Source organism: Ceratotherium simum, chromosome 12 (genome assembly GCF_057802395.1).
Source record: "Ceratotherium simum simum isolate JZ-2026a chromosome 12, ASM5780239v1, whole genome shotgun sequence".
NCBI classification, from domain to species: domain Eukaryota; kingdom Metazoa; phylum Chordata; class Mammalia; order Perissodactyla; family Rhinocerotidae; genus Ceratotherium; species Ceratotherium simum.
The window spans coordinates 34,564,246-34,588,477 of record NC_141911.1 but is presented as its reverse complement, the minus strand read 5'-3'; the positions used below and the strand labels follow the sequence as shown (position 1 = coordinate 34,588,477).

The window sequence follows — 24,232 nt, the reverse complement described above, 5'->3', positions numbered from 1 at the left end:
TTGTTTACTGAGGTAGCCCAGAACCTGGCACAATGTCTTGCATGAAGTAGATATTTAAATATTAGTTAAATAAGAGGATGAAGGAAGCCCCCTTCTTTTTCTCACATCTCTCCAGCCATAAGGAACAAAGGAGAGAAAAGAGTACACAAAACAGGTAAATTGAAAGGTTTCTCAGAGGTAAGAATTCAAGCTAAGCAAGCTCTGGAATAACACAGAGGACAAAGCAAAATGGCAAATGAGAGCAAAGAAGAGAGAGAAAAGAGAGGCAAAGAAGGAAAATGGAGGAGAAAAAACAGACTGAAATCAAGAACTAGAGAAGAACAAATAGGAAGAGAAAGCACACGAATGTATACACCAGGAGGACTCAGCAAGGGACGTAAAGAAGGTCAAGAAAGCCAAAATACTGCTTCCTCTCATTCCTCCAGACCCTTAGGAAGCAACTGTTCCATAGCATGGGATCTGGCAAAATTTTTCTCATGAACCTAGAGCTGAAACTTAAAACCTTTGGAGAGACCAGCCCATTCAAGTGGAAAGAAAGGGATAGAGAAAAAAGAGGATCACACAGCCACTACTGATTAGATGTACCAAGGATGAGCACCTGACTTAACAGCTGCCCAAGGGGCAGTGGGGCAGTTGGCCTAGCATCTTACCCAACAGATGCACTCAATACTGGACCACCCAACAGATCCCTTCTCCTGGGAAGTCTGAATGTAGGTCGTATAGTATGTCAGCATGCATTCAACAGTATTAAGTGCCCACACACCATGTTCCAGGCACCGAGTATACTGCAGTACATACAACACCCCAAGCCTGTCTTCAAGGAGTTTACATTCCAGTGGAGGAGAAAAACAATAACCAAGTGCAAAATAAATGTTTATTATAATGTCAGGTACAGGAAAGTCTGATAAAGAAAAATAAAACAGAAGAAGTACATAGAGTATCAGGGTGGGGGAATTCTACTTTATACAGGTCAAGGAAGTTTCTCTAAGGAGGTGACATTTTACAGAGGCCTGTATGAAGGAAGGAAGCAAAAAAATACTTGGGAAAAAATATTCCAGGTATAAAGAACAGCAAGTATAAAGGTTCTGAGGGGGGAGTATGCTGGGTATGTGTGAGGAAGAACAGAGGTCAATGCTGGAAGACTGTGAGCAAAGGGGAGAGGGGTAGCAACCAAGATCAGAGAGGAACAGGGGCCAGGTCCTGCAGAGCCTGGTAAGCCTCAGTAAGGACTCTGAATTTTATTCTCAGTAAGATGAGAAGGCACTGGAGGGCTGAGAGCAGGGCAATGACTAAAGAATAGAAAATCCCACACCACTGACCGTGGGAGTATGCAGAGGCCATGAGGGGGCTAGGATGGCAGAGAGGGTAGTTGGATCTTAGCAGAGTTAGACAAAAAGCAGAGAGAATGAGAATCAGATACCAATGTGCTAATAAGCCAACCACTAGAAGGCTACAGTACCCTGAACAACAGTGAGGAAGGCGACCCATGAGGCTGTGTGCTGTTTCTCATCTTCCCTGTTCCCCATCAGCACTACCCTTACAATAAGACCCCATTTACAAAGGTGAAGAAAGGCACAAGCCCAAGTTTCTTACCATCTACTTTATAATTCATCACTAAGACACCTACCTTACTTCCTTTTTGTTTTTTTCCTTCTTACCCAGACCAACGTTCTCATCACATTTCTACCTCAAGGCCTTGTTGTATCTGTTCTCTATACCTGGAATACTCTTCTCTGGTACACCTCAACCCACTTATTTCTGTCCATTGATAAGAAAAGGAGGTAGTGAATATCTGAAAAACACATTGAAAGAACCCTAGGAAATGATTTTAAAAATTAACAGGGAATGGGTGAACTATATAGTATGTAAATTATCTCAGTAAAGCTGTTTTTTAAAAATGAACAGGAAAGTTAATTTTCTGCTTAAACTAAACAAAAAACAACTAGTTTGTGATGTATTTAGGGCTCTCTAAAGATCTTCTAAATAAGTCTTGTAATCGTATTTCAAAAAAGGCTCAAACTAACTACATACATCTCCTGTTTCAATTGCTAAAACACAAAATATAAAGCTTAACTCCATATATGAGATACACCACCTGGTAACACATTACTGGAGAAAAAATATCAATAAACATTTGTATTCACAAAACTAAAATGTCAAGCACTTACTGGTAATGAATTTAGTCAGTGACACCACAACTGACCAAATGAGGAGGAAATAAATAGGGACATCTTTACACTCTATTTTGGAGGGAGCCTCAACAGCATTTCTGCCTTAAAAATCTATTTTAATTCAGATAATACTTTATTTCTTGGAATATCTGATTTAATATGCTCCAATTTTCATTTTCATGTCTCAAGGAATTTTAATTAAGGTGGGATTTGCTATAACAAAGCTATACACTAAGACTGCTGAAAATCCAATCAGCATTTTTTTCCCCTAAAAGTGGGGAAAAACTTATGTAGTTATTTCCAGATCTTCTATTCATATAACAAATAGACTATTTCAAATAATCACCTATTTTTTCTTTTATTTCACTAAATTGTATAGTCATCCCCAAAATGTGGGGACATTACAGAAAAAGGACTCAGAATAATAAAATGTGGACGTTATATTTTGATATTATTTCAACAGTGGGTACTTTATCTTTTCAGATGCTTGACTTCATCTGGACTTCAAGCTGTAATATTCTCCCCACCAAATTTGATTATGTATAGTTTTTTTACCTACTAGAAATCAGCTGCCTGAGAATTTTGTTAAACATGTTCCTTCTTCAGGAAGGGGAGGAAGCGGTCATTCAAAATAATCAGAGATTAATTTTATTCTCTACTATCAATAATTGAGACGAAATGTTCACTGTCATAAGCATAAAAAAGATTGAAATCTTTAATGGGAAATTCTAATTGCCTTTCAGAATAATTATCCTCAACTGACCCAAATTCTCTCCACAGTGTCTTCTATCATGTAAATCTTCACTTCCCATCTCCACATGGTTGGAATAAAGTGATTGGGGTCTAGTCCTGTGGCACTTTGTACCACTCTTATGACACCTAGCCAACATCGCCTAGTACCATAATTAGCTATGGACACCCAGCAGTGAAAAGAATAGGAGAGCATGAGGGCCTAAGGCTCCAAAATGCTAAAGGCATTCTGATTTTAGTGGAAATTAGTGAGAAGAGGACCAATTCTAGATACAGTCAGGTAATAAAACTGTGATAACATTTTGGATATGGATATGATTTGGTGGACTGGATGTGGGTGGTGGGAGCAAAGGTGGTAACTGGGATGGGAGGATGGGAAAAATAAGGATTTGAAAAGAGAAATCAAGAATGACTCCTAGGTTACAAGCTGAGAATGGTCATACTAGTCAATGAAATGAGGAAGGCTGGAGGAGGAACAGATTTGCCAGGCTATCAAATCCAGCAGTAGGCTGAATAATGACCCCCACGGACGTCCATGTCATAATCCTCAGAACCTATGAATGTGTATCCTTACCTGGTAAAAGGGACATTGCGCATACGATTAAATTAAATAACTTGAGATGGGGAGATTATCCTGAATTATATGGATGGGCCCAATGTAATCATGAATCTTCTTGTAAGAGGAATGCAGAAGAGTCAGAGATGTTTATGAGATTATGTAGAAGACATAAGGACGGAAGCATTAGGAAGAGAGAAGCGAAGATGCTATGCTGCCAGTTTTGAGGATGGAGCAAGGTGCCACAAGCCAAGAAGTGCAGCTGGCCTCCAGAAGTTAAAAAAGGCAAAGAAACGACTCTACCCTAGAGCCTAAAGATGGAATGCAGCCCTACAGACACCTTGATTTTAGCACAGTGAAACTGATTTTAGACTTTTGACCTCCAGAACTGTGACAATAAATTCATGTTGTTTGAAGCCACTGAATTTGTATTAATTTGTTACAGCAGCAATAGGAAACTAATACATACATGTTGGATTTGCGACACCTATTAGATATTCAAGTAGAGATGCTGAGTAGCCAGTCTGGAGCTCAGAGAGGGAGGACTAGAGAAATAAAATCAGAAGAATCTGTTTGTTCTGTGGACCCTCTTACCCACATAACTCTAACCCAAAAAGGTACTCATGCACACACACAATATTTTTTCATGTAATTTCAAGATGTTCAAGAATCCCTATATTCATAGAACCTCTGGAATACTGTAAGTAATCACGGACAGCCTGTTCTAACCCTGATAAGACAATTACTCCCTCCCTAAGGAGAAGGAAACTAAGTAACTCTTCATTTTAAAAAAATACTTTCTAAAAAATTCTTTTTCCCAACTCTGCTTATTAAAAAAAAATCAAAACGTTACAGAAATATCTAACATAGAAAGTTCAAATCCCCATGTAACCACTGTGTTCATCACTATCATCCTTTAGATGCTCTCCTCATGCTTAAGGATGTGGTCAATATGCCTCTGACTCCCTTTTTTTTTAATGTTTATACAGATGTAAAGTTTTTTGTGAACCTTACCTTTTTTAAAAAAAATTAAGCTTGCTTTTTAAAAATTAGCTTATGATAACAAAACTGTGGTTACACAACTGCAAAGCTTCAGAGTTGAGAGACATTTGATTCATTTTATTAAAAATTCCTTTAACTAGTCTAAAGAAAGGATAGCAGTTGGTTGACCAAAGAAATTTTGTGTCAATGAATTTTAAATAATGAAAACATTTCAGCCTTAAAAATTAAAATCACTAGAGCATCTTCAAAGGCAAGTATATAGATAGGAGAAATCTCCTATATCCCTATGAGTTCCATGAAGCTATTTTTATTTCTGAAACAGAGAACTAACATAAAAGACCTCGAGGATATAGTATTAAAAAAATGCATTTGTTTCATATTCTTTTTGTCCAGAAGCTGCTCAGTAGGTATCATAAGGAAAACTATGAGGAAAACTCACTTAACAGTGAGCTAGAGGCCCAATAAATGACTAGTTCTAAAATGGGTACATTTTAAAACTCTAAAAACAGGTCACAGAGAAAGTTAAATAAAACCAATGTCAACCTACCCTTTTTTGGAGCCCATCTGTCTTAGCCAAGCCCTTCCAAGAAGGAACAATCCATGGAGCATCAGGATGGGAGCACCCTGCTTTTGGACCATGCTCAATACTGCACATAGTCAGCTTTGCACAATACTTTTCATCAAGTGTTTCTCTACAAGTGAAAAACATCTACCAAACACTATGTGAGCTCATAAAATATGCTCTAGAAAAATCTTTCTAGAAGAAAGATTACATTTTTCCAGTCATGAAAGTAAGCTATGCAAACAGGAGAGAACTGGGAATTCCCAGAAAAAAATAAAAGAGAAAAAGGTGCAAGGCCATGTTAAGAAATTTGAGCTTTAAGGGGAGGATACAATGTATATGACATTGAAAGGTTTTAACACAATCAGTTTGCCTTTTAGATTAAAAATCACTTTGGTGGTTGTGTAGAGAATGGATTACAGAGAAGCAAACCATGAGGTAGAAAGGCTGATGCGAATGGTGAGACATGCCTGGACCAGGATGGTAGCAATGAGGATGGAGAGAAGAGGACAGAGTCAGAGCTACATAGCAGATGTACTCGACAGAATTACTGACTGACTGATTAGATATGAGTAATCATGTTGGGGGAGGGAGGAAGTTAAGAACTTCACTCAGGTTTCTGGCTTGGGCAGCTTGAGTCAAGTCATTCAGTGAGATACCAAACCTTAAAGAAGACAGCTTAGGGGTGAGAAATCTAAGTTCAAGACATCTAGCATCTATAAAAAAGAAATCCAAACAGACATGTTACATTCTTACATTGAGCATTTATTAAATAAGCAAGTTGAGAAAATTAGAATATACTCCAAAAGCTCAATGGCCAATTTCTAGTTACTTATTAGCTGCAGAGAGTTTATGAAAAATAACACAGAATTCTAAAACCAAGCGGTTTTTTTTGGTGAGGAAGGTTAACCCTGAGCTAACATCTGTTGCCAATCTTCCTCTTTTCTTTTTTTTCCTTGAGGAAAATTAGCCCTGAGCTAACATCTGTGCCAATCTTCCTCTATTTTGTTTGTGGGTCGCCGCTTCAGCATGGCTGACAAGTGGTGTAGGTCCGCACCCAGGATCCGAACCCATGAACCCAGGCAGCCAAAGCAGAGCATGCTGAACTTAACCACCAGGCCACAGGGCAGGCCCTAATACCAAGTTTCTGACATTAGTTTCAGTCTGCTCCCGCTAGCAAACCTTTTAAGAAGGCTGTGGTAGATAACGATGTAACGATGTAGTTCCCAATGATTCACTGCTCTCTCTGTAGAGGGATTATCAACCCACTCAAGGTACCAGGTGACTTGCAGGGCCTTCTGCAGGATTATGCTTCCCTACATCACTAACATCACAGCTGGTCAAAGAAACGTAAGTAAAAGTGATATATGCCACTTCTGAGCAGGTTAGCTAGCACATAGTTTGTCCATTGCTCTTTTTCTCTGTTAGGGATTGCTCCTTCAGCCAGGATTCCAGAATGAACCAGACAACTGAGGCTGAGCTGTAGCTCACCAGCTGAATATAACTGTTATAAGATACTGAGCTCTAGAGGTTGTTTGTAACCACAGCATTAACAACAAAATATGATAGATTTATGATGGATATAGGTGTTGAACAAATAACAATGTATGATGTGTGTTTCCACTCTTCCGGTTGAATTTTTCCGGTGATCTGCTAACAAGTAATCTGATGGAAAAAAAAATAGTTGGCCCGAGTGTCCCAAAACTAAAACAAAGGATTTTTAACCTGAAAGGAAACTTGATAGTCTGGAATCAGCAAACCTCTTCTGTAAAGGGCTGGACAGTAAATATTTTAGGCTCACAGGCCACAAGGACTCTGCTACAACTCCTCAACTCTGCAGATACATCACAAAAGCAGCCATAGACAATATGTGAATGAATGAGCATGGCTGTGTTCCAATAAAATTTTATTTACAAAAACAGGCAGTGAGCCAGATATGCCCCACAGGGCTATAGTTTCCAGATCCCTGGTCTAAATCCTTCATATTGTCAGTGAGGAATCTGAGACCCAGAGAGATTAAATCATGGCTAGTGCAAGCTGAGCATTAGAATGCAAGTCTCCTGAATCTAGTCCTCTAGAATAGGTTCTGTTGGGTCACAAGATGGAGATGAAATACACAGGAAAAAATAAGGCAGAGAATGCTAAGGGTAGGTTTTGATTATGTTCAACAGCTTTCAACAGTTTGGTTATAAATGAGGATTTGCTTTTCAAGTGACTGTGACTTTCATAAAAACAACTGAATGTCATAGGACCAGATAGGTGAACAAATGATAAATTAGCCATTGTTTGAAAAAGGATCTTCAGAGGGAACACAATTATATACCTCCTCCCTACTATCATTTCCTCGAACACTTTATCAATCATTTCTTTTATTAACAGGACAGCATTTGCTATGATCATTACAGTAACTCATCTTAAGGCAAAACGGGTTTGAAAAAAATACCGTAATATAAGCAACAAATACACTAGGACCAGCAAGCAGTTATTTCACATGGCATTTTTAATTTATTTTTCTTTCTTTTAATTTCCAAAGTAATACTCATTGGAGGAAATTCAAACAATACAAAAGTATATAAAGTGACACACCCCATTCCCCCCTCAACTCCACCCCCCAGAGTGTTAACACATGACTGATTTATATCAGAACAGTGCAATAAAACTACTTTCTCTGAGTCACTCTTTTAACAACAAAGAGGAATATGGCCTTCCCCTGGCCAGATATCCCTTGGAAATCAGGCTTTAAAAAGCAAGAGAGAGGTTAGGGATCGTCTGTGGCCTGGAACTGAGAAAAGCAAGCTGCCTATGCAGGGTTTAAATGGAGGCTCTTGACCCCAGCACTGTAACCAGATGAGTGAGGCTCCTGAAATCCTTGATAATGCTACTGTGGGATATACAAACACTTAAAAAATGAATAAGAATATCTATACCTTCTCTTTTGGTATTTTATTGGGAAAACTTGGACCAATTTGCTCATAAAAAGACTGACAATCTTAATCAGTTTTGTTTGTTTTTTTAATCCATATTTGAGTGACATCAATGAAAATGGCAGAGTAATGAACTCCAAAAGTTCATACTCCATAAAAGCAATAAAAAACTGGCAGAAACTGCAGAATCAACTTTTTTGGAACTCTAGAAACTTAACCAAAGCTTGCAGCAACTACTTACCGCACTTAAGTACAGCAAAACACTTAAGAAAAACTAGCTGGGTTTTGGTTAAAGCAACGAGCTTTGTGACATTTTAACTTACTCTGGTCCTATCCCCCATTCTCCAGCTCAGTGGTAGCCTTGAAAATAACAGCCTGCCCTCCTAATCCCAGTACCAGAAGGAGCAGAAGGAACCTCATTCACAAAGAATTGTAATAATTTGTTTTGACCTGTCTGGTGGTGCCCTGGAAGACCAGCACAAAAGATGTACATTTATCGTGCCTAACTCAGAACTGTCCCAGTACTAAAAAGTGGCTAGCTAGAGGGAGTTTGTTGAAAACATTTACAGGCAAATAAATCTATTAGTTGCTGTTGCATGAGGCAATGGATAACAGTTGGGGCAAACAAAAGACTAACCAAAAAAGTTGGGAGGAAAGGCCAGAGAATGAGATGCTTTGGGGAATAAGGGCTTTGAAAAGCTCTCACATATTCCAGGGAATCTAGAAGACCACGTGCATTCCCAGGGTGGGCACATGCTCAGAAAAGATCTGAGAAGGCCCTAAGCTCTCACCTCTGGCTGACCTTCAGGCTCTGCACAAGCAGAAAGTGAAGACTAAGGGAAATTATACATTGGATGAGTGTGGAAAGTGTGGTGTGATACACACATACAGCACACCTGCAGACTGAGAGGTTTTCTTTTTTGTTCTAGGCATTTAAGGAAAACTCTGTCCAATCACTAGCTGACCATTAAGTTTAATGAAACTGAGACTTTAGGGCCACATATCACAAAGAATACATACTTTAAAAAATTAGTTCAGAAAAGTCACTAAACAAACAACCACCACCATATTAAGCAGCAAGAACAAACACTGGGAGGGAGAAGAATCTGATTTCCAGAGTTGCTACATTGTAATATTCAAAATGTCCAGTTTTGGGGGCTGGCCCCATGGTACAGTGGTTAGGTTTGGCGTGCTCCGCTTCAGTGGCTCAGGTTCATGCATTTGGATCCCAGGCAAAGACCTACACAACTCGTAAGCCACACTGGTGGCGACCTACGTGTGAAAGTAGAGGAAGACTGGCACAGATGTTAGCTCAAGGCTAATCTTCCTCAAGCAAAAAAAGAGGAAGATTGGCAACAGATGTTAGCTCAGGGCTAATCTTCCTCAGCAAAAAAAAAAAAAAAAAAAAGGTCCAATTTTGAACAAAAAATTACGAGGCATACAAAGAAAGAAGAAAGTAGGGCCGACATACAGAAAAAAGAGCAACCAATATAAACAGTTTCTGTGGAAGCCCAGACACTGGACTCACTAGACAAAGACTTTAAATCAGCTATTTTCAATATGTTCAAAGAACTAAAGACACTGCTAATAGAATGAAAAAATAAGCTGCAGACTAGGAGAAATATTTTCAAATCTTATACCTAACAAGAGTTGAATGAAAAATATACAAAGAACTTAAAAACTCTACAATATGAAAACAATCTAATTGTAAGAAGTGCAAAGATTTGAACATTCTTCACCAAAGATGATACATGGATGGCAATTAACCACATGAAAAGATTCTCCACATCATTATCCATTAAGGAAATGCACGTTAAAGCCACAATGAAATATCACTAAATATCTATCAGAATGGCTAAAACAAAAACAAACAAGAAAAACCTGGCAACAGCAAGGACTAGTAAGGAAGTGGAACAATTGGAACTCTCATATATTTCTGGTAATAATGCAAAATGTTATAGCACCACTCTGGAAAACAGTTTGGCCGTTTCTTATAAAGTTAAACATATATTTACCATATGACTCAGCAAACTGGTATCTAGGTACGTAAACTAGAGAAATAAAAACTTATGTTTACACAAAAACCTGTATATGAATATTTATAGCAGCTTATTCGTAATCATCAAAAACTGAAAACAACCTAAATATCATTCATGAGGTAAACAGATAACAAACTGTGGTACATTCATACAATGGAATACTACTCAGCAGTAAAATGTAACAAACTGATACACATAACAACATGAATGAATCTCCACAGCATTGTGCTGGATGAAAAAAGCCAGTCTCAAAGGTTATATACTTTATTATATGTACATATCATGTACAGATATGATATCATATTCTAGAAAACGTAAAACTACCAAGACAGAGAACAGATCAGTGGTTGCCAGGGGTTAAGGGTATACGGAAGATTTGACTACAAGGGGTAGCAAAGGAATTTCAAGGTGATGAAACTGTTCTGTATCCTGACTATGGTGGCGGTCACATGACTCTATACAGGTATTAAAACTCATGGCACTATGTACCAAAAAGAAGTCTACTGTATGTAAATTTAAAAATTAAAGTAGAAAAAAGACTGCAGGGGTTCAAATCCCAGCTCCACTTCTCTTTGCCCCATTTTTCTCATCTTAAAAAAAGAACCTGACTTTCTGTGTTGTTAGGATTACATGAGTTCCTGACATACATTAAACACTAAATAACTGATAAATAAAATGTTTTCAGATATGCTAAAAAGTTGGTACCTTTAAAAAACCTACACAGGAGTAAGAAATCTAGTTTTCAATTAAAAGAGCAAAGAATTAAAGAATATTGGAATTAAAACCCCTAATGCTTCATTATCTTCATGAAACATTCATTGGAAACCTATGAGGGGATCAGTGCCAAATTACCTTCTACAAGGTTTACGAAATCCTCGCACTCAAGGAGCTACTGAAAGGTTTGTTCCTAGTGCTCCATTAAGTACTCGTCATTATATTTAGCACTAACAGCAAACGCACTCTAATTAAGGCTTAATACTAAATGTTCAGTATCATTGCCCCTCTCCCGGAGAGAATGTCCAACGGCAGCCTCCTTTTCCCAAGTCAGGGAACGTCAGCAACGTTGGACTTGGCGCCGTACATCCCACGTGTCGCCTGATCAGTCAATCTTTCCTCAGAAATATCTTCATCATGCACCCTCCACACTATTCCACATATTTATGGGGTTTAGGGCTTTTTAAGCAGCAGCAGCTGCTGCAAGTAATGGCGACTCCTATCTTCCCAGTGCCCTTCTCCTTACCTGAAAATTAGCCTCCTTTTCTTGGCCAAATATCCAAATCTACAGTTTAACTATAAAATCCGATTCAGTCAGAATCCAAGATGGCGGCGCCCGGGCGCCGGGAGAAGCCGCTCAGAACGGAGAAAGAACATCGGTCAGCGGAGGCCCCAGCGCCCAGCCCGAGGAGGCGAGGCCGGCGCCAGCGGGCGCGTGCGGGTCGACGGCCGCCGCCTGGGGAAGGTCCTCAGTACCCAGGGGTTCGAGGCCCTGTGGAGCCCCTTCACCGCCGCAGCCAAAAAGACCCGGAAGCGAGGCCGTTAGGAAGGACTCTGCGCCGTGGACCTGACATCCATTTGCTGCCCCTCAGCCCAAAGCCTGGCGCCAGCTGTACTGATGGCACCAAGTGGCAAACATCTAAAGGTCTTAAGACTAAAAAGGAAACAGGAAAATGTGAAATTCCTTTGTGTCAGAGCATACTGTTTCTTCTCAACAGGGTCAGCCATGGGCAGAATAGGAATTCACTTTCCATCATTGTGTACATAAGGATTTGGGTTAGAATAAAATGCAATCAAACGAACAATAAAAACTACATGAAATCATTTTTTAAAAATTCAGTTCCATTCTAATTGACAGATATGTATTGAACATATGTGCCAGGCACTGTTCTGAGTTATGGGGCTATAACAATGAACAAATAAGTCTCTTCCCTCATTATTGAAAGTCAGAGCGTTCCGGTCATGCGTGGAGTCTGCCAATTTTACCCTCTCTCAGTTACAAGAAACCTCAGAACATCCCCCAAGCCCAAAGTCCCATCTGACAGAAGCAGCTGCAGACGATTCTCAATTCTCGCATGCTGGTAGCCAGGTGGGTACCACAGGACTCTACCATCCTCCCCCAGGAGAAAGGACCAGGGATGGGTCTGAAAATGTAGTTATGTATAGTTTGTCATAGGCTCTGAGGTAAACCAGCATGAGAACCCAGCCCAAAAGAGGCACTCAGTGCAGGAGGTAACTTGCCAACCTACTTAGAGCCTCTTTCTTGGAGAGGCTGACTGTAAGAAAAACAAGAAAGAACAAATTATTCAGTAACTTCAGAAGCCATGGAAGCAGAGGTAAACTGAGTCACAAAAATGGTGGTGTCATTGACGTAAAAGATAACAGTCATCCCAACTTAACGAAGGAATGTTCTCTGAAGTAGCTATTTGCTGTCAGCTTCCTAGAGCTACTCTTATATCCAAATGACTTCTGAGACTACTTCCTGTGTCTTCCAACTTACGCATGTATCCTTATAATAAGCCTCCATCAGCTGAGGTTAGCGGAACAGGCCTCTCTTTCTTGCAATCTGAAAGAACATAGCTATCACATACATTGCTTTCCAGTTACTTCAGTGATGGCTCCTTACACCATTCTTTATGTGGAGCCTTCTTGGGCTCTAAGATAATAGAGGGATTGAATAGAATCATGTATAAAATGCATGATGGATTCCATTTATTTATTCTGTTTGACTAAAAGTCATCACATGAATTACTTATGATGGAAAAACATAGTTCAAATTGCAAGAAATCACACTAAAACCACTCAACATCACATTTTTTAATAAGACGCTAAGCCAGTGAGTCTCACCTCACACAGAAATTCAAAAATCCAGCTCCCCAGCTACTATTCCAGAGTAATTAATCAGGAAATCTGAGGGTGGGGTCATGAGCATATGTCTTTTTTAAAGCTCCCCTGTTGATTCTGATGCCCAGCCAGAGTTGAGAACCCTGGTACTGAGGTAGAGATAATTGAGAGCCTTGTCACTCAAAGTGTGGTCCAGGGACCAGCAGCAGCAGCAGCAGCATCACCTGGAGCTTGTTAGAAATGCAGACTCTCAGGCTCCATCCCAAACCTACTAAATCAGGATCTGCATTTTTATAAGATCTCCAGGTGATGTGTAGGCACACTAAAGTTTGAGAAGCACTCTTTAGAGGTCCCATTGCTACAGAAATGTGAGAAATACCACACCACATTATAAAGTTGAATACCTCAAGAAATTTTCTATGAAGAAGAAATAGGAATAGAAAAGCATGAGAGAGAAAATGTTTGTGATATTACACATTTCACACTATTAAGCATCTAATTAAGAGTGATATCCAAATGCAAGTCTGCACATTTTAAAACTTGAAATACCACTCCTTCTTCCAAATGATTTCCATTTACAAACCACACCCTCCACTGGCAAGAGTTATACCTCAACTGAGTAACACAAATCTACCTTGTAATCTCCAGGTAGCTCCAGTTATCTCCACTGAGCTAGTATGTGTGTTGAGGGGCAGTCCTGTGAGGGAATAAAGAAACAAGGGGTGTGGTGACAGTACAAGAAGGGATCATTCACATGGGTGGCCCCATGTTGGAGGACCTCCAAGTGCTACATGAACACCTCTGTACTCGTTTCTAAGGACTATTTGGAAAAGGCAATGTTTATTGCCAGAAACACTAATTCTCCACATGTTGTACAAACATTTTCTTCTGTGCCCTTGTTGTTGGCCAGCTCGCAGAGAAAAAGCATTTAGCTATCTTCCAGTATACTGATTCCTTGATTAATGTATCTTCGGAAAACAACACTCCGGTACAATGGAGGCAGCCATATTGAAAACAACTGAACTCTGATCTTAAGCAGCAGCCCTGGCATGCATCATAGGGCTCATCAGCAATGCAACTGTTAATCTGCTCATAGGCATCAGAGTAGGAACAAAAATCACCTCCCTTCACAGCTTCTATTGATTTATTCCCTGAGAAGTATTTAGACCTGGCACTAGGCAAAATGTCAAAATCTAAAAACTGTTTTCAGATTCTATGGTTTTCCTTTTCAGTCCCCCTAAACTTGTCCAAGGATGACCATGACCCACTTCAAGAACTATACATCACACATGAGAACTTGAAGTTTACAAGCATGTTCCCCATAATAAACTTGTAGAGTAGTTAGAGAATGAATAATTCCTATTTAAAAGATGCAAAAGAAAAGGGGAGGAGGAGGGACTCTAAGTGGTCTGTCCAAGGTCACACTATAATAAAGTACAAAATAGCAAAAAGAATCTAGGTATCCTAAGGTAACCTCATGTTAACAAAATGCATTATAGCCTGGTGCTAAGGAGAGGAAAACAAGATCGTTAGAATTTGTATCAGTTAGGTATTGCATTCAGCTGCTAGTTATAGAGGCCTAAGATAACACTGGCTTAAATAAGACAGTTTATTTTTTTCTCAAATAAAGGAGGAGGCAGGCAATCAAAAGCTCATATGATGATGCTATTTTAATCACTGGGAACTGAGGTTCCATCAACTTTTCTGCTCCACCATTCTTAGTTCACGGCTTCCATTCTCAAGGTAACCTCATGGCCCAGGATGGCTGCTGTGAGCTACACATCCTTGTTCCTGGTAGGAGGGGGAAGGAAGCTGATAAGGGCAAAAGGGTATTCCGTGCAGTTGAGCCCCCTTTAAAGAACTTTCCTAGACACGTCACTCAACAACTTTTACTAGCATCTTATTAGCAGGCTGGGAGAAGTAGTTTTGTCCATGGGCACTTTGCCACATTCGGCAATATAGGTTTCCATTTACCAAGAAGGAGGGAATGAATATTGTGTAGGCAACTAGGAGTCTGCCACAGAATCCTATTCTGTCACTTCCTAGCTGTGTGATCTTGAGTACTGTACATGATTGACCCCCTCTAGGCCTCAGGTTCCTCATCTGTAAAATGAAGGAAATTGTCACACCTATCTCATAGGATTGGTACGAGGACTAAACAAGAAAAATACAGGTAAAACAATTAGAATACTACGTGGCACCTAGCACACAATAAATATAAATTCATTATTTGATTATGTTAGCATCCTACTCTCACTCCCTCTCCGTTTCCAAAATTGGAAAAGAAAGAAAATTAGTCCTTTGTACCTGTTGATACTCTGAATGTGCATGAGTTTTAGTCATAGGTCACCTCAATCAGACATAGGTATTTCATGCCTTTCCTTTCTAATTATGAAATGAAATTATGTGCCAGAAATCAGCACACGTCAGATACTTTGGACAGAACTAGGGTGGAGGAATTGAGCTTACATTCCCCAAAAGGCAGGGTCTAAAGACAATCCCAATGTAGATCTTTGGAGAGACTGAAAAACCTAAGGATAGAGTAAAAAAGAATGCTGTCTCCTGTGCAGAATTCTGAAAAATTTGTGTAGATACTCTACTGTCAAGGAGGTGGAACATAACTCCTTACTCCTTAAGTAGGGGCTGTGGATACTGACTTCCTTCACTTCCTACAGTATGGAAATGGGGGTCGCGGGTAAAAGTAACCTTGGAGTAGAGAAATCTGATAAACATCACCTCAGCTAGGTGATGAAGGTCAACATCAACAGTGATAAGTGATGTTAATATAATGTACCCTTAATATGTGACAAAAATGGTACGTTACCTCTGTAGTTAACACTCATACTTCCCCAACACCCATAACTCTAGTCTAATCATGAGAAAAACATCAGACAAATCCTAATAGAGTGACATTCTACAAAATATCAGACCAGTACTCCTCAAAATTGTCAAGGCCATCAAAAACAAGGAAAATCTGAGAAACTCTCACAGCCAAGAGGAGCCTAAGGAGACATGACAACTACATGTAATATGGTATCCTGGATGGGATCCTGCAAAACAAGAAAGAATTAGATAAAAACTAAGGAAATCTGAATAAAATATGGACTTTAGTTAATAATACATCAATATTGGTTTATTAATTGTAACAAATGTACCATACTCAGATAAGATGTTAATAATAGGGGATATCAGATGTGGGGTATATGACAACTCTCTGTACTATCTTCACAGTTTTTCTGTAAATCTAAAACTATTCTAAAAAACAGTTTATTAAAACAAAAGAAGAGTCTACTGTCTATACCAGCCCCCCTCTCCAGGCACCCATCCCCTCCCCAAGGGCAACTTAGAGTTCCTAGAAGTGAGGCCTAAATCTGCTGAGGGGCAGGAACTGATGTTTTACCATCTTACAAATGAGGGGGCCAGGCCTTCTTCTTGCCCTGTGTCAGACTATATCCTCTTCCTCCCCAACCTTAACCCTACTCAATGCTCTGAAGCTACTAGACATATATTTTCATCTTGTACTCTATTGATAACATTTCCATCATACATATGTTAGTACTATACATTCCCCGAGAACATACCCCCGTCTCTACCCATGAAGTGGAACGTCATCACCTTATGAGTAGAGCTCCTATCTTGAAAGGGGCCTGCAGGACAACTTAAATTAATGCAACGACCCTCTCTAACGGAGGCAATGTCTTGAGCTTTGCACCTTTGGCTTCTCCCTCACCAACAGAGCACTTCTCAAGGAGCCCAGAGAAATCCCCCAAGATCTGACCTAGCACACTGGCAAACATCTGTAAACCAAGTCAGAAGTTATTTTTCTCCTCATCTTCCAGAATTATGAAATGTAAAGCTGGAAGCCTCATCCCTTCAATTAATAAGGCAAAAACTAAGGCCCAGAAAGTTGCTGTAAATTGCCAGAGGCTAAAGCTAATTGAGAGAGACATGATTCGAACCCAGGCATTCAGAGGATGAATCTCCAAGTACTACTGAATGCAAAGCTGAAATGATCTGAGGGAAAACAGAGTGACTATGTTGCCCCCAGAATGTCATATGCCAATGAAGTTACAGACATGCTGGATGAATAGTGTCAAAGTTGAAAAAAAAAAACAAACAATGAAGGGATTAACCCTGGTTAAAAATAGGATGTAAAAGGGGCCAGCCCGGTGGCATAGTGGTTAAGTTTACATGCTCCACTTTGGAAGCCCAGCGTTCGCAGGTTTGGATCCCAGGCGTGGACCTACGCACTGCTTACCAAGCCATGCTGTGGCAGGCCTCTCACGTATAAAGTAAAGGAAGATGGGCACGGATGTTAGCCCAGGGCCAATCTTCCTCAGCAAAAAGAGAAGGATTGGCAACAGATGTTAGCTCAGGGCTAATCTTCCTCACAAAAAAGAAAAGGATGTAAGATCATCAACTTACCTCTGATTTGCTGAAATCACTTGGAACATAACTGCTTACATCACACGAGTGAGCTTTTTGTTTATGACAATGAAGAAAAGTTAAATATCACTACAAACCACATTAAAATAGTTTGTATGGTGTAAGGAATGCCAAATGAAGAACCAGTTTCAGTCTTTGGGGATCTTGTAGGATTGATATAGTTCCAAGAAATGCATGAACTCCAAAGCAGAGCAACTACATTTGATTATCAAATGGTAAAGATGCAGATTTATATCCTTTTTCTCTGCCAACCTGAAACCCCATAACTATTGCCCAGTAAAGAAAAATGTACACTCAACTAAGTGTCAGATATCTTAACAACAATAACAAAACTACACATAAGTAAACACTAATAACTTTATAGGTATTTACTATGTGCCTGGCCATCCTCTAAGGGTATTACATATATTAACTCATTTAATCTTCAAACCCTATGCAATAGGTTTTTTAATATTCTCATTTTACAAATAAAGAATGGAAGCACAGAGAGGTTAGGTAACTTGTCCAAGGTCACACAGTTAGTAAGAGGTGAGCCAAGAAAGGAACCAAGAGAGTCTGGTTCTCTTATGCTAAACTCCATTTGATAGTCACCATTGGGACTACTTTATATTCTTATTTACCTTCTTTAAAGTGTATTAGTCTTACCTTCCCTAATTCTATGACATGTTCGTTAAAAGCAAGGAGCCTATTTTAGATATCTCTTTGTATTGCCCAGATTTTCTACACCATTTTGCAAACATTATGTTGATGGGGATAACAAGACAGGTCTTCTTAAAGAACTTGGCAAGTGCAGGATTTTTAAACAACGTGTAAATATATCCATAGTTTCCATGGGACTTAAAATAACTTTCCAAAATAAATTAGACAGCTTTGGAATTCTAATAACAAAAACTGTACAGTGGTGGCCCAGAAGAATTAATGCAGTTTTCAAAAGTGTCTAACTTATTAGACAGAGCCGCATATTCTCTGGGAGAATATGACTTGGTATGTGATATGAATTAACTCAAAAAAACTATAGATTATGACTTGGAACACACAACAGAGGTAACTGAGGTGCAGCTATACCTACCTAGCTGTATTATTTTAGATTAAGTCTTCTAACATTTCTGAATCTTAGTTTACTCACCTTTAAAATGGGAATAATAAAATGTACCCTCTTCCCTCTCAGGTTGTTGTAAGAATCAAATTAAATGAGGCTGTGAAAGCCCTTCCCAAGCAGAAAAGCACCAGATAAATGTAAAGTATTTTTAAAGTATAACAAGCACCATGCAGCTATAAATGTGTGGAGCATTAATAGCAACTGACTTTATCAGCAATCAGTGCGATAGCTCGGAAAAACATGGACTTTCAGGTCAAAAAGACCTGCATTCAAGTCCCCATTCTGCCATTTACTAGCTGAGGGGCCTTGGGCAAGTTGCTTACACATTTCTGAACCTCAATCTTTTCAATTACAAAATGGAGAAAATAATACCCACCTCACGGGGGATAACAGATAAGAAGCACAACGAATTTCTTTCTGTGCCCTCATACTGACAATATTAGTTATTTTACTCAAAACACATTGGAGAAGTTAGCCCTTCCAGAGTTTACCATAAACACATCAATATACAGAAAAAGTACATTTATTAGTATTTATTAAACCCTATTAAATGTCTCCCACCCTTTCAAGTGACAAGGGGTGGACCTAGAATTTTGTATTCCCTGCCCATTGGAGAAACAATATAAAAATGCTATAGGTCCATCAGAGGTTCTCAGACCCATTTGAAGGTCCGATGAAAGCTATGGCACTTCTCCCCAAAGAAAGCTACAGAACTTTTAGGAGACAACAGGAGATACAGGACAACATCTTCATGACCTTGGGGCAGGGAAAGCATTCTTTTTTTTTTTTGTGAGGAAGATCAGCCCTGAGCTAACACCCATGCCAATCCTCCTCTTTTTGCTGAGGAAGACTGGCCCTAAGCTAACATTCGTGCCCATCTTCCTCCACTTTATGTGGGATGCCACCACAGCATGGCCTGACAAGCAGTGCATCAGTGCGCGCCCAGGATCCAAACCCTGGCCGCCAGCAGCGGAGCGCATGCACTTAACCACTACAGCACGGGGCCGGCCCCTAGGGAAAGCATTCTTAAGCCAGGGGGACAGTAAGGGGAGGAGGGACACTAACCATAAAGAAAAAGATTCATATATATCTAAATTAAAATTAAGAATTTCAACATTGAAAGAAACCATAAAGAAAATTTTAAAAATAAGCCAGGGGCCGGCCCCGTGGCTTAGCGGTTAAGTGTGTGTGCGCTCTGTTGCTGGCAGCCTGGGTTCGGATCCCAGGCGCGCACCAAGGCACTGCTTCTCCGGCCATGCTGAGGCCGCGTCCCACGTACAGCAACTAGAAGGATGTGCAGCTATGACATACAACTATCTACTGGGGCTTTGGGCGAAAAAAGTAAATAAATAAAATTATAAAAAAAAAAAAAAAAAAAGCCAGAGTGGAAGATATTTGCAACACACATAACCAACAAATGTTGAGATTCCTGTGTAAAAAAAGAACCCCCACAAATCAATAAAAAATGATAGACAAAAAGTATCTATACAATGAAAAGAAACTACAGCTGCATGTACCAGTATGGATAAATCTTACAAACTTAATATTGAGTGAAAAAATCATGACACTAAAGAATACATACAGGGCCGGCCCCGTGGCTTAGCGGTTGGGTGCGCGCGCTCCGCTACTGGCGGCCCAGGTTCAGATCCCAGGCACGCACCGGCGCACCGCTTCTCCTGACATGCTGAGGCCACGTCCCACATACAGCAACTAGAAGGATGTGCAACTATGACATACAACTATCTACTGGGGCTTTGGGGAAAAAAAAAAAAAAAAGGAGGATTGGCAATAGATGTTAGCTCAGAGCTGGTCTTCCTCAGCAAAAAGAGGAGGATTAGCATGGATGTTAGCTCAGGGCTGATCTTCCTCACAAAAAAAAAAATAAATAAATAAATAATAAATTAAAAGGGCCAAGACATTTTAAAAAAATGTAAAAAAAAAATTACAGGATGATTCCACTCATAGGAAGTTGTAAAATAGGTAAAACTAAATTATATTGTAGAGGGATGCATTTGTGTATGCATCTGCATACAAGTAAAACTCTACAAAAAAGCAAGAAAATAATAATTGAAAAAGTCAAAAAAGTGGTTCCCTAATGGGAAAGGAAGAGGCCATGACTGGGAGGGATGGAAGTCTGCTTCTAGGGAACTGACAAGATTCTATTTCTTAACATGAGTATAGGTTATAAGAGTTTTACTTTACAATCTGTAGGTTTTATATGCTCTTCTGAATGTACATTGCAAAAACAAACACACTTCCACAACCACACCTAAATTTAGCAGGAAGAGAAGGAGTTCACAGACTCCCTCAAGTCCATAAACCCCAAGTTCATGGTGTCAAGCTATGTGAGATCAAAGAAAAAGAGAAAATATTTAGATTGTAAAGTGGTGGAAGAGGTGGGAGTGATGAGAACAGGAAAGGAGAAAGATTAGAAAGATATTAAGTAGTAGAAACATTAAGCCTCTGGGTCAGTTCATACTCTCACTCGGAGAGAGAACATCCAGTACAGACCTAACTAACAAATGCCCAAGCTTGGTAAGGAATGTGATGGTGTCTGAAAAACACATTAACTAATGAGGGGAAGGAGGAGCACATCTTGTAAAGAAATGTAAGCTATTAAACACCGTATCCTGAAAGAAAGAAGACCAATAATTGCAAGTTTAACCCTCTACCCACTCCACAATATCTCTGTCCCTCACCCCTTAATGGAGAGAGGGCATATTAAATGGTTAGAAACTGCAAACACCAATTTCCAAGTGAAAAAGTACACAATGTCATGTCTCAGCAAAATATTATCACAGAACCTAGAAAAGCTTCTGCCAGCCTTAGGAAATTAAGGAACTGGTAAAAACAAGTTACAAAATGCCATTTCCACCAGCCTTGGAATAAAAACACATATTGCAACTAAATGATAAACATATATTTGGATCATATCTAGTCTGACCTCCAATCCAGCTCTTCACAGTAAAGTCCCTTGTAAGAGAGTGAAGCTTTTTGCTGAAGGTAACAGGAATTCAAGGTACCCCACACTGTTTAAATCAGTAATTCAATGGAGGTACATCTTTGTAAAGTTTTTTCATTGGATTCTTGCAAGAAGTATTTACTCATATCCAGCAATTACCCATTATTTCATTAGGTCTGGGTTTATACTGAACAAAACTATCAATTATTTTCAGAACAGTTGGTGTTCATGTAGATAGTCAAATGCCTTATTTTGCTGGCAAGTCCTTGTAATGGGGAAAAGGAATTATTTTTAAGGTTCCAAGATCCTTCAAAGGGCATCAAATCGACTATTTCTTCATGTTCCAATTAAATTCTTTCCTTTCATCCCATTTTCCACCCTCCATTTGTTCCCCACAGATCCATTATCTTCTCTTTAATTCTCCAACTTTCTCTTAGGTTAAGGGAGCCACAGAGGAGAACTTCTCCATGGCTTGATGGAATGTTCACTACATTCCACTTTCTAAAGAGGCTTTAATGGACAGTTCTCATCTGAATCCGTCTCACTTCTCTATCTCCCTTTTGTTGTCATCTCCTCAGGTTTGTTCTTCCCTCTTGTTTTCAGACAACTGGCTTACCCAGTTGGAACCAAAGGCCAGAGAATTTCCTCTCTATTATGTCTGATTGAAAAGCTGCTCCGGGAAGAGGGAAGGGGTGCGGATCTACACTCCCTCACTACTTACTCAACTTATGTGCCAAACTATTGATCTGTGGCCGCCTTTCTGCACCCAAAAACACAAGATCATAAAAGTAATTACAGACCGGGAAATGATCCTCAGTCCAAACGAATCTGCCTTTTGGGATGCTATATTCTGGACTAGGGGACTCACAAAATAACTCTAAAGCAAGTCTTACAGAAAACTGGTCAGCGCCACCATGGTGGGGGTGAGGGGGAGGGGCGGGAGGACAAACAACCACAGGTCCGAAGTTCACGAGACATGGTAACCAGACTTGACCATTAGCACACGGTTCGACCAGGTTGCACGGTTCGACCAGGTTGCGGCAGCGCAGGCAAACCTATCGGGAGGGGTGGTTCTCACCGAGACCGCCAGACCCAGCGAATTCTCCACCGGCCTTTCACTCATTCGGAGATAAGGAATCACCCGGGCCACAAATTCCAAGCCTGCAGCTCCTGGATTTAGTTTGCACGGGAAATTTGTAGTTTGGCTCCAGGGCCACTAGCAGGTAGAGACCAGTTTGAAATTCCTCGGGCTCCGCCCGAAAGTGAGGATGAGGATGGAAAAGCCACTCTCCCTCGTTTTCGCCTCCGAGTTAAAGGTGCCGGTCCCGTCCGGGCGGGTGAGGGAGCCGCCGCGGTCCGGGGCAGGACCTGCGCGACCCCGGGGCGCCCAGCCCTCGGTCCCCCGTGCCCCTGTCCCCTCTGGAGCTCCCCGCGCCCCTCACCTGCGGCCGAGTGGCCCGAGAGCGCACGGCCCCGGGCGCGGCGCGGCCCCCCGAGCTCGCGGCGCTCGCGCAGCTCTTCCTCCTCGTCCTCCCGCCGCCGGCCCTCAGCCATGGGCGAGGCGCGGGGGCGCAGCCGGGGCACGGCGGGTGAGCTGCGGGCCCCGGCGCCCCCTCCGCGAGCACCGGCTGCCCCACGCCAGCGCCCTCGGGGCCTGGAAAGCTGGTCCTGGCGAGGAGGTGGCGGCGGCTGCGGAAACGGCTACCTCTGCGGACTCCACCTGCAGCCCGCGGGGGAGAGGCCGGGCGCCGGCCGAGCCAGTCTCCCCGCCTCCTCGCGGCGCACCGGCGGCCTCCTGCCTGCTTTCTCTCTCCTACTCTCTTCCCCCTTCCTCTTTCCCTTCCCCGCCCCGCAGAGTTGGAGCCAGGGATCGGGCGGGTTCTGGCGGGGCCTCGCCTCCTCGGGGAGGGGTTAGCGGCCACCGAGGCCGCCCCACAACCACACGCGCTGGAACCACTCGCTCGACCAAAACAAACATGTACAAAATAAATAAACGGGATAGGAAGAGGGGAAAGAGGAGGTGGCCTGGCCTCTTCCTGCCCCTTCACAATATTCCGGTGTCAACAGGAAACCCATTTGCTTGACACTTAAACAAAAGGAGGAGGAGGAGGAACCTGCCCTTAGCCGGACTTGGTGGGATGGGACAGCTGGGAGCCGCTGAACTTGGGAACAAACTAGGCTTGGAATTTAGCCGAGCCTCTGCGTTGCACACTTTTTTCTTTCCCTCTCTTTTCGTCCTTTTAAATCGAGCCTCGTCAGAGCGCAGGGGATTTTTAGGGCAGAGAAACCACTCTGTATGGATTCTGTATTGATGGCTACATGTCATTATACATATGTCCAAACTTATAGAATGTAGGACATCAGGAGTGAACCCAAATGTAAACTATAAACTTTGGGCGATTATGAAGTGTCAATGTAGGTTCCTCAGCTGTAACAAATGGACCACTCTGGAGGAGGTGTTGATGACGGGGAGGCTATGCATGTGTGGGGGCAGGGGTTATATGGGAAATCTCAATCTTCAGCTCAATTTTACTGTGAACCTAAAACAGCTCTAAAATATAAAGTCTAATAAAAATATATGTTTTTTAATCGAGCCTCGCTGTATTCTAATTAACTTAGGGTTAGGAAATGGCCTCAATCCCTAGAAGAAAACATGCTTAAGAGCCCGGTACCTGATTATTTTTAGAGAGGGATTTAGTGAAGTGGCAGGAGCACTGGCTCTGGAGTCAGAAACTGTGATCTGAAGTACTTAGCTGAGACCAACCCCTGTGAAAAATTTTCAAAGGTGAAAAGAACAGTGTAAGAAAGTTCTGAGCATCTGTATAGTACAGATCTTGGATTCAGTACTGCACATAACATACTTTCACACAGAGAGGAGCAGAT

The 24,232-nt window shown here is 41.0% G+C and overlaps 1 protein-coding gene across 3 annotated transcripts in view; it reads right to left on the bottom strand.

The window, feature by feature from the left end:
* SH3D19 (SH3 domain containing 19) overlaps positions 1-23,232 on the bottom strand; it is a 166,748-nt gene extending 143,516 nt beyond the window's left edge. For 2 of the 3 annotated variants that reach the window (XM_087437539.1, XM_087437540.1), the window contains exon 1: positions 22,792-23,231. In XM_087437539.1, the coding sequence (XP_087293665.1) occupies positions 22,792-22,903 (112 nt within the window). In that variant the 5' untranslated portion in view covers positions 22,904-23,231. Of the gene's footprint in view, positions 1-22,791 lie in introns of all 3 variants that reach the window. The other variant, XM_087437541.1, reaches the window with a different exon arrangement.
* Between the last annotated feature and the right edge of the window lie 1,000 nt (positions 23,233-24,232).